General features: G+C 37.7%; 1 protein-coding gene across 2 annotated transcripts; it reads left to right on the plus strand.

The window, feature by feature from the left end:
- The first annotated feature begins 857 nt into the window (after positions 1 to 857).
- SLC16A3 (solute carrier family 16 (monocarboxylate transporter), member 3) lies at positions 858 to 4,933 on the plus strand. Of its 2 annotated transcripts, none has more exons than XM_010008651.1 (4): positions 858 to 1,100; positions 1,588 to 1,731; positions 2,100 to 2,871; positions 3,956 to 4,933. In XM_010008651.1, the coding sequence occupies exons 1-4, from the start codon at positions 878 to 880 to the stop codon at positions 4,236 to 4,238; spliced, it is 1,422 nt and encodes a 473-aa protein (XP_010006953.1). In that variant the 5' UTR covers positions 858 to 877; the 3' UTR covers positions 4,239 to 4,933. The 2 variants fall into 2 exon arrangements, with proteins under 2 accessions (XP_010006953.1, XP_010006952.1); XM_010008650.1 differs by having other exon boundaries at positions 859 to 1,100; positions 2,100 to 2,867; positions 3,952 to 4,238.
- The last annotated feature ends 8,037 nt before the right edge of the window (positions 4,934 to 12,970 follow it).

Genomic DNA, 12,970 nt, shown 5'->3' on the forward strand with positions numbered 1-12,970 from the left:
AAAAACTAATGGCTGTGATGCAGTACCTGACACTTTATCTGCCTTTTCAGTGTCTTCCCCCCCCCCTTCCCCCTTTTAAAATTTTGCAGCATTCCTCCCTACTACATAACAATTTAATGTGCAAAGATTTTATTTTTTAGATGCAAAGGTGCTTGTGGCTGCATATGGAAGATGTGAAGATTAATCAAATAAAATATTAAAACAAAATACCGATAATGTAATAACAAAAACAGTGGAGAAAGTATTTGCTTCAGGCAGATCATGATACTGAGCATTGCTGCAGTTACTGCCTTCCATCATCCACAAAAACTGCCTGCGCAGATTTTGTTTGCAGTTCAGCTTAGGTACTTACTTGATGCGTGAAAACTGATAGCTCATCAGAAGCTCAAAGGGGTCTGTCTTTTTTCAATATATTGATGCATCAGGTCTGTATTGCTGTTTTCAGCAGGGAACAGAACACCTGGGTCTTAAGTCCAGGAGCTTCATATAACAAGGTCTTGTAACAAAAATTCCACAAGCTTTAATGCAGTAGTTCTTACATATTTGTGAAAGTCAAATACACCCCCATAACTGCTCTAATGGCTTCAGTTTTTCCATGAAACAGTGATTTCATTGAAATCCAGTTTTGACTTTGAGAGACCTGTGAGGTGACGTTTATTTAAAACTCAACTGTGTGCATCTCATTTTTATGTATCTTTTGTAAGTTTTATAAGGACTAAACCCAAACAAGGAATAGTTACAATTGCACTGCATCTTCAAGATTTGTATTTGCAACTTTAATTGTAGTGCAATTTCTGTCTGTCTTGGTTAGATAATTGTCCCAATGTGTATAGACTAACTGCTTTTTGTTTCTTAGGAAACACTCTTGAACTTCATCATGGGAGCTGTAGTAGCTGATGATGGTCCATCTGGTGTTAAAGCCCCTGATGGAGGATGGGGCTGGGCTGTCCTTTTTGGCTGCTTTATCATCACAGGATTCTCCTATGCCTTTCCTAAGGCAGTTAGTGTCTTCTTTAAAGAACTTATTCGGGAATTTGGCATTGGATATAGTGACACTGCATGGATTTCTTCCATTCTGTTGGCTATGCTTTATGGAACAGGTAGGTAGTTCTCTGGTTTTGAAACACTGTTATGTCATACAGTGATGTTTGTAAATCATACAGCCATTTGCAGCATGAATCATGATTGTGTATCATTACTTACGTGCAAGTAAGGCATTCCAAAGAAGAACTGCTATTAATTGCATAAATCCAAAGGTTATTTTAAGCACACCCAGTTTGCATATAAAATTAAATCTCTGTAACTCAGTAGCTGCTAAAGACAATGAAAAATTGCAGAGCACTCTGAAGACCAAAAAGACTAAGTGAGTATAGTGGAAATAATAATTTTTCCATTTTAGCCTGAGAGTACGAACAAAGCATGGAAAGAATAATTGAATCATTTAGGTTGTAAAACACCTTCAAAATCATCAACTCAAACTGTAAACCTAAGAGTGTCAGATGCATAAAAGAAGAAATGCAAACTGACATAAAAGAAATTGCAAAAATTTGTTTATCTTAGCAACTGTAACTTGCTCTTCTTGCCTAGGTCCACTCTGTAGTGTGTGTGTCAATCGGTTTGGCTGTCGTCCTGTCATGCTGGTGGGTGGCCTTTTTGCCTCAGTGGGGATGGTGATAGCCTCGTTCTGCACAAGCATCATTCAGGTCTATCTAACTGCAGGTGTGATTACAGGTAAGTAGGTTGAAAAAGAGCTAGCTAATGTCTTAGCTTGAGGTCGAAGTTTTACATGTGACAGATACCTAATTCATTGGGATCATCCAAATGGGCTTTATGAAGATGGAAGATAAATGTGGAATTAAAGTGTCATTTGTTTTTTTAAAGAATGTTAATTTTTCTGGTATTTTTAATAACCACTGCTGTTATCAGTGAAGTGTTACCACAGAGTACAGTAATATTATGGAGGTGGAATGCTTTAAAAAATGTTCTGATTTTTAATAAATAACACTATTTTCTCTTAAGTCATGAATCAGAAAAACTGTAATTAGATTTAATTGTGATATTGTGGACCAGTGTTAATTTTTATGTACCCTCTCTAACAGGTTTGGGTCTGGCACTGAACTTTCAGCCTTCACTCATCATGTTAAACCGTTACTTTGACAAACGGCGGCCCTTGGCCAACGGGCTGTCTGCTGCTGGGAGTCCAGTGTTTCTTTGTGCACTCTCACCATTGGGGCAGATACTACAACATGAGTATGGTTGGAGAGGAGGATTCCTTATTCTGGGTGGGATGCTGCTCAACTGTTGTGTATGTGGAGCATTAATGAGACCTTTGGAGCCACCCAAAAAGTCTGAAGCTACCAAAGAACCAGCTGAGAAGAAAGTGAAGAAAAAACTTCTGGATTTCAGTGTGTTTAAGGATGGTGGTTTTGTAATTTACACGCTAGCTGCATCAATCATGGTGCTTGGCCTCTTTGTTCCCCCAGTTTTTGTTGTGAGTTATGCCAAGGATCTACAGTATGAAGACACCAAAGCAGCTTTTCTTCTGACTATTCTGGGCTTCATTGATATCTTTGCTCGGCCTATTTGTGGGATGGTAGCTGGTCTTAAATGGGTTAGACCACGCTGTGTCTACCTCTTCAGTTTTGCTATGATTTTCAATGGCTTTACAGATCTCATGGGTTCTATGTCTGTTGATTATGGTGGCCTGGTGGTCTTTTGCATTTTCTTTGGTATTTCATATGGAATGGTGGGTGCTCTTCAGTTTGAAGTCCTCATGGCTATTGTTGGTACTCAGAAGTTTTCCAGTGCTATTGGTTTAGTGCTCCTGGCAGAAGCTATGGCTGTTCTAATTGGTCCACCATCAGCAGGTAAGCATTCCATTTAGTTCAGAATTTAGAATAATCTGTATTGCATCACTTTACACAAATTATATAAGGGAGAAAAAGATGAGTTACTGGAGAAGTGCATATTGTGCTAGTGTTGCTTCTGTGACTTTCTGCAGTTACAATCTGCAATAGTCCAAGACAGGGTGGGATGCCTCTTTTCCTTCTTGGATCTATTTCAGAATTGGTTGAATTGCCATCTGGAGGCCCTGCACTTTCTCCACTGAAAGCCTATGCTGGACCTCTTAGTAGTAGATGGCTAGTATTGTATGAGATGAGTTTTACACACACACAGTGAGTAACTTTTATGAAGTTGAGACTCTTTGGAGTTGGGATTCAGAATATGAAACCTGTAAATTGGAAAGTACTAGGATAGATTCTCTGTACCCATGGTAGATTTGGAGGAGAAAGAAAACATCAGAAGAAGGAGGGAAGAGGAAATAAAACTGGACTGTTTTAAGGAAGGTAGACTGCTGTCATGGGCTTGCATCCCAAGAAAAACAGGATGTTACAAAATACTTAAATTCATGAATTTGAATTAAAAATTGCAGGTTAGTAACTCATCAACGTAGATTTTACAGGCACTCAACTAAAAAAAAAGACCATAACCCAAAATCTGTCAGTTCACTGCCATAAAACGTTTACTGTTTATAGGAGGCAATTAAAACATCAAGTATCTTTATAATGAGAAAACCCCTCATGGTGAAAAAAAAAAAAGTACTATGCTTCCTCTGATCTTTAGGTCTGGAGAGGCACTTTCTTCACATCCTCCCTTCTCTGCTTTCAATTTCTAAAGCATCAGAATCAGTCAGTTACTCCAGACCTACTACTAGGTAAGATTTGCACTGCCCATGTAGGAGAGGATATGAGACTGGGAGTGAGAAGAAGCTGATGATACAGATCCCTGCCATTCACATTTTGATCTGAAATACATCTAATCTGGCTTAGATAGTCACATTATTTCTAGACAGGAAATAATTTATTTCTAGACGGGTTAAAAAAACCCCCAAAATTACTTAATTGCAAGATAATGACTTTTGTTAATTACCTGGAACCTTGTGTTTTTCAGGAAGACTCTTGGATGCAACAGGGAGCTATATGTTTGTTTTTATTACTGCTGGAGTTGAAGTTACCACTTCAGCACTGGTATTGGCCTTGGGAAATTTTTTCTGCATTAAGAAAATGTCAGAAGAACCGCATATGAAAGAAGAAGCAGCAGAGAGAGAGGAATTAAACAAATCTGAAGATAAAACTCCTGAAGATGCCAAGGTGGACTCTATTGAAGTGGAACAGTTTCTGAAAGATGAGCCTGAAAAAAATGGTGAAGTTGTAACTAATCCAGAAACATGTGTGTGAGCATGAAAGAAAACAGACAAAATGTTTAGAAAAGGAAGATTTTCAACACTTATTTATTTTAGAAATAGAACTAGTTTAGAGCTGGGCCATCTGCTTTATTACCTGGAGGCAGGTCAGCTCACTGGGTGTCTCTGGAAGCTGACCAGCTAGGCAACCTTTATTGGAAAATTAGCTTTATCAGTGAAAGGTGGAGTATCGTGGTTACACTTTTTAATGTAAACTAAAAAGCTTTTATAATAAACACAAGTAGAGTCTTGCTATGCATCACCAGAATACTCACTTGGAAGAGACCTAGGAAGAATATATTTTAAGAAAAGTAGTATTATATGTATGTTTTCATGCAGTTTCGGTGAAATCGCTGTGTTTGGCTAAATGTAATTTCCCTTCCTGTGTTCCTTTTGAAGGGGAAAGAGTTTGAGATGGAGAAAAATCTCAGGAACTTCAAAGTTCTCCATTTCGTTTTTGAATTTCTTTTTTAGATTTTAGATTGATTGGTTCAGCCCTAATTTACTTTTGATAATATCTCTGTTACTTTGATTTATATAAATGTATTTCTAGGTTTTGTCTAAACCTTTAATCTTTGTAATTATCATCTGGAAATACTGTCTGTGTAAAGTCACATTACAGATAGTCCTTAGCAGATCATGAGCGGTACTCTTGAGGTAGTATGAAAATAAAATAAGCACAATCGATCCTGACAGACTGTAAGCAAACCAAGTTTACATAAATGGTTTTCAGTAGTTTCCCTGCAGCACTGAAAAATATTACAAGTAATCTGAATAGACAGATACTAGGTTTTGTAGAATCTTCTGCAAGAGTGTCCATTTTGTATATAAAAGAAACAGTAAGTTTCCAGATGACCTATGTTAGCAGCACAGGAAAGCTTTAACATGATGGATTGGTTTGTTGTATTTGTTTTCCATTTTCCCCACTTACCTATCCTTTTGCTTAATCTATGGTAGTTCAAGGTGCCATTATTGGTGGTTGAGGAAACATGATAGAACTGTTGATCCTATTTACGACAGCAATACATATGGACCAATCAAGAGTGGGGTCAGCTCTGCTACTAATTGCACAAAGAGAATGGATAGTTTCTGGCCAAGTCTTTTAAATCTTTGACGCTGGTATGGGGGAAGAAGACAACAGATCAATCAAGGTAGTGACAGTACATATAAAGAAACATGGAAAGGGAAAAGACTGTGAGGGCGCTGAATAGAAAAGGAAGGTAAAGCTAAGGCATTCTATGTATTTTTTTTTCACTCAAACACATTTAAGAAATGTAATCTTTTATACAAAATTCTGCCACTACAACCCACATTTCAGGTATGTTCATAAAAAGCTCTCTATAGAGCATTTGTGACTGCAGTAGCAATCTTCAAAACAGAAAAAACCACACTAATTGTAACAAATTCATTTTTCCTGATGGTTGCAAAGGAATATTGGCTTCCAGGTGCCAAAATTGCTCTGCTTAGTTACTGAAAACTGAAAGACCCTAATCCCTAAAAACCCTGTATCCCTTTTAAAAATAACATGTTGTTTCATTCTCAATCATTTTAACAGAAACATACAGTAAACCCAACAAAGTGCCAAAACCATGAACCATTTCCTAATGGAAATATTAGAGATCAGCTTCCATTCTGGTAGTGTCTTCAAAATGGTTTTGCATTGTTAGGACAGCCTTGCAGAGAAATTGAGCAGTTAGGCTGCTGCTTAGGCTTTTTTTGAGTGGTTTGAAAAAGAAATTGATGCCATACTGAACAAGCTGTTTGTTTTTGTATCACATGTAGTGCATTACTTTAAAGTCTTTTATTAATTTAGTAGCAGGAATTGCACTGGCATGTCCTAGCTAAAAACCTAGTCACCAAATTTAGCTCCAGTTTGCTAAAGACTAAATCAGTACTTGGAACATGACACTGCTAGAAGATCCCCATCTGAAAGGGCAAGAGAAAAATGGAATCCACAAACCACTTTATTATATCCCTGGAGGCTGCTCCCGATGATGTGTGAAGAAGGTCTGATACAGTTTTCAGACTGGAGTTCTATTTCCAAAAGCAGAAACTAGAAACCTTCCCAAAGGTGAATTCAAGTACTCAAATAGCCATTTTTTGACACTGTGGGTTTCGATCACCAGATTTTGCTAGATAATGTTCTACTGTTGTCATAGAACTAAATTATTATTCCTTTGACCTCAGGTTTTGGCAAAATATTCCATATATTTTGCAAATTGTCTAGACTCTTTAACATCTTGAAAATTTGATCTTATCACACTGATGTTTCCGACTATTTAATTTTCCACATATAATACCTTTAGGCTAAGCTGGAAACAAAAGTGTTAAAATTTTATGTGATTGGGCAGAAGAGGAAGTTAAGATGAGGGAAACACATTTCAACAAGATGCTACAAATAATTTCTAAAAGTAAATCTAGTGTTCACAGAAGTGTCATGTTTGCCCATACAAGTTCTTTTCCTTGACTCAAAGATGAGCAGGGCTCTCTGCAGGGCTGACAGTTCTCTTGTATTATTTTCAGCACAGACCTAAAATGAGTTTTTGTATTTGTAAGAGCAGGAGATGCTTACTGCCTGAGAGAGGTCAAATTACAGGATGCTCTTATTAACTGTGAAATAAGTCAAATTTGCTAGGCAGTTTGACACAGGTTATAAAATCTTTTACTGTTTTAATTATTTACAAGATACACCAACACAAAGCTGAGGAACTCCTAAAGCAGATCTCTTAGCAGGCTTGAGAGTTCAGGTTACTTTATTTCCTTGGGAAGCTACTGACGATACTGCTGGAAGGAAAGCTTCATGCATGCTGGATCCCTAGCCTGGACAACTGTGAGTCACAGCTTGTACAGACATGGCCACAAAGGCCTTTACATGGAGCTCCTGTTTTATACACCTGCATCCTTTTTACCCCAAGATGCAAAGAAAAAAAAAAGAATTAAGCAGCACATCCTGGGGTTCCCAGAGCTGTCTTAGAACACCAGCTGGGTAGAGTTTTATCGGGACAGTTTCTCTTGGCTAGACTAGCCTGTCTCCTTATTAATTTACCTCTGCTAATTGTACATTCACAAGGAATTGTTTTTTAAACCCCTCCAGGTATTTTGGTACAGTATTCTCAACACTACTGAGATCCCCTTTAAGAGCAGTTTGTGAAATTGCTCCTTTATATATTTTCAGGAAGCTCATGGTTGGAGTTACAAAGCATTGCTAAAGAGAAACTAACTGCCTGAGGACACAAGCAGAACAATTAATGCAACATCCACCTGGATGAACTTTCAACCTTCACCTGATTAAAATTTTGTGATTTGAAAAAAGGGAAGAAAAGGGGAAAGAGAAAGGAAGGCAGGTAATTACACAACTGAATTGCCAAACATCCCAAAGCAACATTTTAATGTGCTCTTGCATCATACACTGTTGGAACAAATGTAATTTCTGTAGACACACAGTGCATTAATATATTTAAGAAGTCTGTGAGGGAAACAATTGAGAAACAAACATGCAAAAAATCCAAGTACACTAGTATAAAACAGTTGAAAGATACTTTTCATAGATTATTTTTCTGAAACTAATGAATGGTCTTATAGTGTACAGGCTAGCATAATTTCATAAGCTTTTTAGGTCTCTGTACATTCTATAAATTGTGTACTGTAGGATTTATGGTTGCAATATTGTCTGTTTGATCATGTAATGGATCTTAGGCCTTTAACTTCCTAATGCAAGGAGAGAGTGTATGTATAAATGCCTCTAAAACATAAAATACAGAAAGGTGAGTGTGCATATATATATTTTTATATGTATGTATCAATCCATAGAAATCAAACGTGCAAAATGGGACAGCAGTGTGCCCTCGTGGCAAAAAGAGCCAATAGTATCCTGGGATGCATTAAGAACAGTGTGGCCAGCAGGCCAAGGGAAGTTCTCCCCCTCTATTCTGCATTAGTGAGACCACCTCTGGAGTACTGTGTCCAGTTCTAGGCTTCCCAGTTCAAAAGGGACAGGGAGATGCTGGAAATAGTCCAGCAGACATACAAGGATGATGAAGGGACTGGAACATCTGTCATACAAGGAAAGGCTCAGAGACCTGGGGCTGCTTAGACTTGAGAAAAGAAGACTGACAGGGGACCTGGTTAATGTCTATAAATATCTGAAGGCTGGGTGTCAAGAATGGGCCAGTCTCTGTTCAGAGGTGCCTGTGATAGGATGAGGGGAAACGGCACCAAAAGACAACACAGGAAGTTCCACCTCAACATGAGGAGAAACTTCTTTCCTGTGAGGGTGACAGCGCCCTGGGACAGGCTGCCCAGAGAGGCTGTGGCATCTCCTTCTCTGGAAACTTTCAAGACCAGTCCAGAAACATTTCTCTGTGATCTGCCCTGAGTGTTCCTGCTGCAGCAAGGGGGTTGGATTCAATCTTCAGAGGTCCCTTCCAACCCCTGTGATTCTATGGTTCTATGAAAATACTCAGTAGAGGCAGTTCATCTACTAGACAAAGAGCAATGCAGTTAAAACTATTTTCTCCCTCCTATACAGAGAGGTTTGCTTTCTAAAAATTTCTAAATAAAATATTTTTTCACTATTTGGAGCCTGGAATACCTCAGTGTAACAAAAAACCTTAAAGTGATGCATCTGTTTAAATCACAATCTCTATAGACTTTTTTTCTCCAGTCCTTAAATAACTGCAGCAAATCTTCAGCAGTACTTGCTGCTAAAGCTGCTACTTCCCCAATGCTGAGACTTAAGATTTTATGAAGGTATGGGTGAAGGCCTAGACAGATCTTGTGCTTGTTAATATTAATTCCCATCCAAACATGTCTGTTAGACAACGTAAACTATTCTCTAAAAAGAAATTAAAACATTCTCACAACCAAGCCATCAAACTTCAGAATGAAAGTAAAAAATACACTTTTGTATGTACCTTTGGTATGTCTCAAAAGAAAAGCTTCAGTTTGGTAGGCGGTCATGAATAGGGCTTTCAGGAGAATGCAAACTCTTCCACGTTACAGTGCTAAGTCCTGACTTGCGTGTGTGTGTGTGTCAGGTCTGCCACACTTCTTTGGCATTATGAGAGTACACCTATATTTTTTGCAAGTGAGATGAATTTCTGTTTCTTGTTAACGCACTTTAATGTAATGTGTACATTTATACTTTGATTTTTTTATGCTTTTCTAGTAAACTGTGGCAAATGTAGTGAATAAATATTTGGTTGTCAAAAACTGTGGGTATGAGAAAATAAGCTTAGAAAAAAATAACTGTTAACACCCAGATTTGTAAATTTGGCTTAATTTGCACATGCTCAAATACCTATACAGAAGCAGAATGCTGAGAAGAAACTGGCTGACACTGAACAGACAGGCAGCCAGAATTTAATGGGGGCAAGGGGACTGCTTTTGGCATGACTCAGTAGTTTGGCAAATTCCAAAAGAGAAGTGGGCTCTTGCTGTAAATAATCTGAGAATTATTTTAAAGCATCAACTAATTTAAAATAATGGCTAATAATTTTGTGGTGCTCCATGTATAAATTATTGTTCTTGTCCTCTGAAGAGTGCTTCAAGTTTTGTTTGCAGGTAAAGTTTTATGAACTGCTGACTTACAAAGCCCTAAATGTTCTGAGTACTGACCTGCTAGCAAGCTGTCTTTATTGTCAAGTGATGCTCTTTATAAAGCTCCTAAGAAAATATCGTTTAAGAGTACATTTATGGTGGGGGTTTTTGAATCCTATGGTACCCAGCTAAGACTGGCTCCTCAAGGTATAATCCCAAGGCTACAAACAAGTTAATCAAAATTACAGTCTTTTCAATGTAGTAAGTGCTACATTTTACTATCTAGAACGCTCACACCTCTTTGTGCACTAATTCTAAATATCTCTGCTGAGAAATTTTGAAGAAATCTTCTCTAAACTCAACTTCAGAAGTTTCTCCCTATATTTATACAAAGAAGATCACAGGTGTAGTTTACATAAAACTCCATGTTTGAATAAACATAGAATTACCTTTTTAATGCTAGTTTAGTTAAATTGGTAAGACTAAAGCTGTAATCAAACTCTTTGCTACCCCCCTGGCCAGATCAAGCCATATGCTGCTACAGGAATGAATGTTACTGGGTGGAATTGAAATGACAAGAATTTATTAACACGCAGTCAGCACATCCTTGTGACAAAAAACCACGGAGTTTATCTTTGCCTCTTGTACTCTTTTAAGTCTGAGAGAAAGGAGTCGGGCCATTAGCTGCAGCAGAAAACTGGCATGACCTGAATTGCACAGTGTTGTTCCCTGCTGCTGGACTTGTTGAAGGAAAGTGACCCACCGATAATCTGAAACAATAAACAACTCTGACAATAGCAGAGCCACTGCATATGATAAGATAGCTTTGGAATATATTATTTTAGTAGCCTTCTCAATGCTTCTGGAATCGCAATCATTTTTATGCCAGTAGGAAAAAGGCGTATCTACCACAAAAGTTGGGGCTCTTGAAAGTCTCTTGCTAGTGACAGTCTCTTAAGATCAGCAGTCCTGCATTTGTCTGAGAAAGTATGGAAAGTTAGAAGCACACAGTAAACAGCTACTTACCTCTGGTTAAAAGCTGTTTGTTCCTTGACTAATCTCAATGCCTGCTTCATCATTTCAGCACCATTCAAGCTGTCACCTTTCCTCACTATCCCAGATGACTGCTTTGAAGCAGCAAGAAATGAGGACAGCTCTTGATCTTCTGACTCTTCCATCTACTGCCATTTCAGCAGTTTTAAGCCTCTTACTGGAAAACTCTGAATCCAATGAAGTAGCTTATCTAGATTTTAGTATTTAAAATTCTTAAACAGCAAAAGACTCTTCCTTCTTGCTGAAAGATGTGGCATAAGATCCAGTGGTTGATAATGGCAGACAAACTTAAAATACAGTTTCTTACCAGTAAGAGCAGATATGTTAGGGGTCTTCTTAGAAAAAAGTATGTGCGTGATCTCAAAATACTCTGTAGCGCCGGTTTATCCTTTCCTTTAGGATTACGGGAAGTACCAGCAGCCTTGCATTGCCTTTGTGCCTGTAGTGCTTGCAGCTCTAAACCAAGCTGAGGACTGTAATTAAACTAGATGTTTTGTCTGGTTATGAGATCAGGATTGGACATTTACTTTCTAATGCACAATGTAAGAAAATATTTCTTGTTTTGTTCCACCCTGGACTGGTCACAGCAAAGACCCAAGAGAATAGGGCCTATTGCTTTAGGATTATATACACAATTTCCCCTTTATCCACATTCCTGTTTATTCATTACAGTTACATTTCTGAGACCTAGATCTTATCCATACATTTTGAGTCAAGAATTTCCCCAAAATGAGATTAAGAAAGAATGCTATCTTAGCTAATTTTTTTTTCCCAAACTGCTTATTTCTTTAGAACAGGTTATGTTGTCTGTCTCTCTGCAGCATGCAATGGTTTTTGTCAAAACAACCAAAGCATACCAGTTTTAATAAGAGTAAGCAGGAGAGAGCCACCAATAGTTAAGAAAAAGTCACAAAGTGTTACTCCTTTGCAAACATTTCCTGTTAAAGTTAGAAGGATTTTGCTGTGTAACAGATCCTTAATGAAGATAAGGCCTCTGAGCACTTCCCTGGTACAAAATTACTAAAGGATGCAAATGATTAATATAAATCAGGTTTGTACAGTCACTTAAATCTAAGCATAAATAAACATAAAACACCAATAACTGTAATCTGAATGAACCAGAAGGAGGTGTACTGTTTTTAATGAAGTACTGCACTCTTGAACTGTAAAACCTTTATATTATTAACCTCTCATCCAGTGAATTTTAGAAGTTACTTGGCTGTAGAATTAATTTCAGGTTGGATTACACGTCCTCTCAACTGGATTAATCTAGATTTCTCACCAGGTGGCTCAGCACTATTAAAAACAATACAGTTGTTTGTTTTCACTTGGTATTTTGTACATCAGCTTTTGTAAATCAGTAGCACAGGTGGTATTTTCTACATAAAAACACATAACCAGTTCTAAATGAAAACTCTGAGCATAAATGAAAATATCCAACTTTTAAAGGCTTGCTAGTTAGGAACACAGGGAAATCTTGAACGTTCATATGCCTTCAGATCATTAACAGGCTTTTGAGAATTACACAGCAAAAGTCAGGACTTCTATGATACAGGGTATTGTGGGGAAGGCTCAGTATTCTTGCCTTTTCTTAGCTCCCATAAACTTATCAAGTCTCAATAGCAATTTTCTTCCCATACTTCCTATCATTACAATGTATTACTTGATAAGAAAAAGCATCTGTAAAAATTACTTTTGGGAAAGAACCAATACGCAAACAAATACATTTACCTTTAAAGAGACTAAAGTCACACTTTTCTGTAAGCAAAGCAATTAATTCCTTCTCTTCCTGTATAGCCTAACTGCTGCATTCTGACCATGACTACCAAAATCCTTCAGTGAAAGTTTTAGTACCATGACGATGTCTTCAAAGGTTTGCAACTGAGAGTGCTCACTGTAGGTACAGAAACCTCTTGGGGGGTGGGGGGAAGAAGAAAGAAAGAAGTTACACCAATTAAGCAGTAAGGATTTGTTTAAGTAAGTTACACCAAAGAAGACTTGAAGTTATTATGAATGTATTTACACATTTGTTGAAGTACACAAATACAGTGGTGATACAAATGAAGTGCTCTGAGATACTGGTTTCCAATACACAGGTTTATATAGACAGTCTAAATAATTTCCTCATGATGGAAT

This window comes from Chaetura pelagica, unplaced genomic scaffold (genome assembly GCF_000747805.2).
Source record: "Chaetura pelagica isolate M959 unplaced genomic scaffold, ChaPel_1.0 scaffold962, whole genome shotgun sequence".
Lineage (NCBI taxonomy): Eukaryota > Metazoa > Chordata > Aves > Apodiformes > Apodidae > Chaetura > Chaetura pelagica.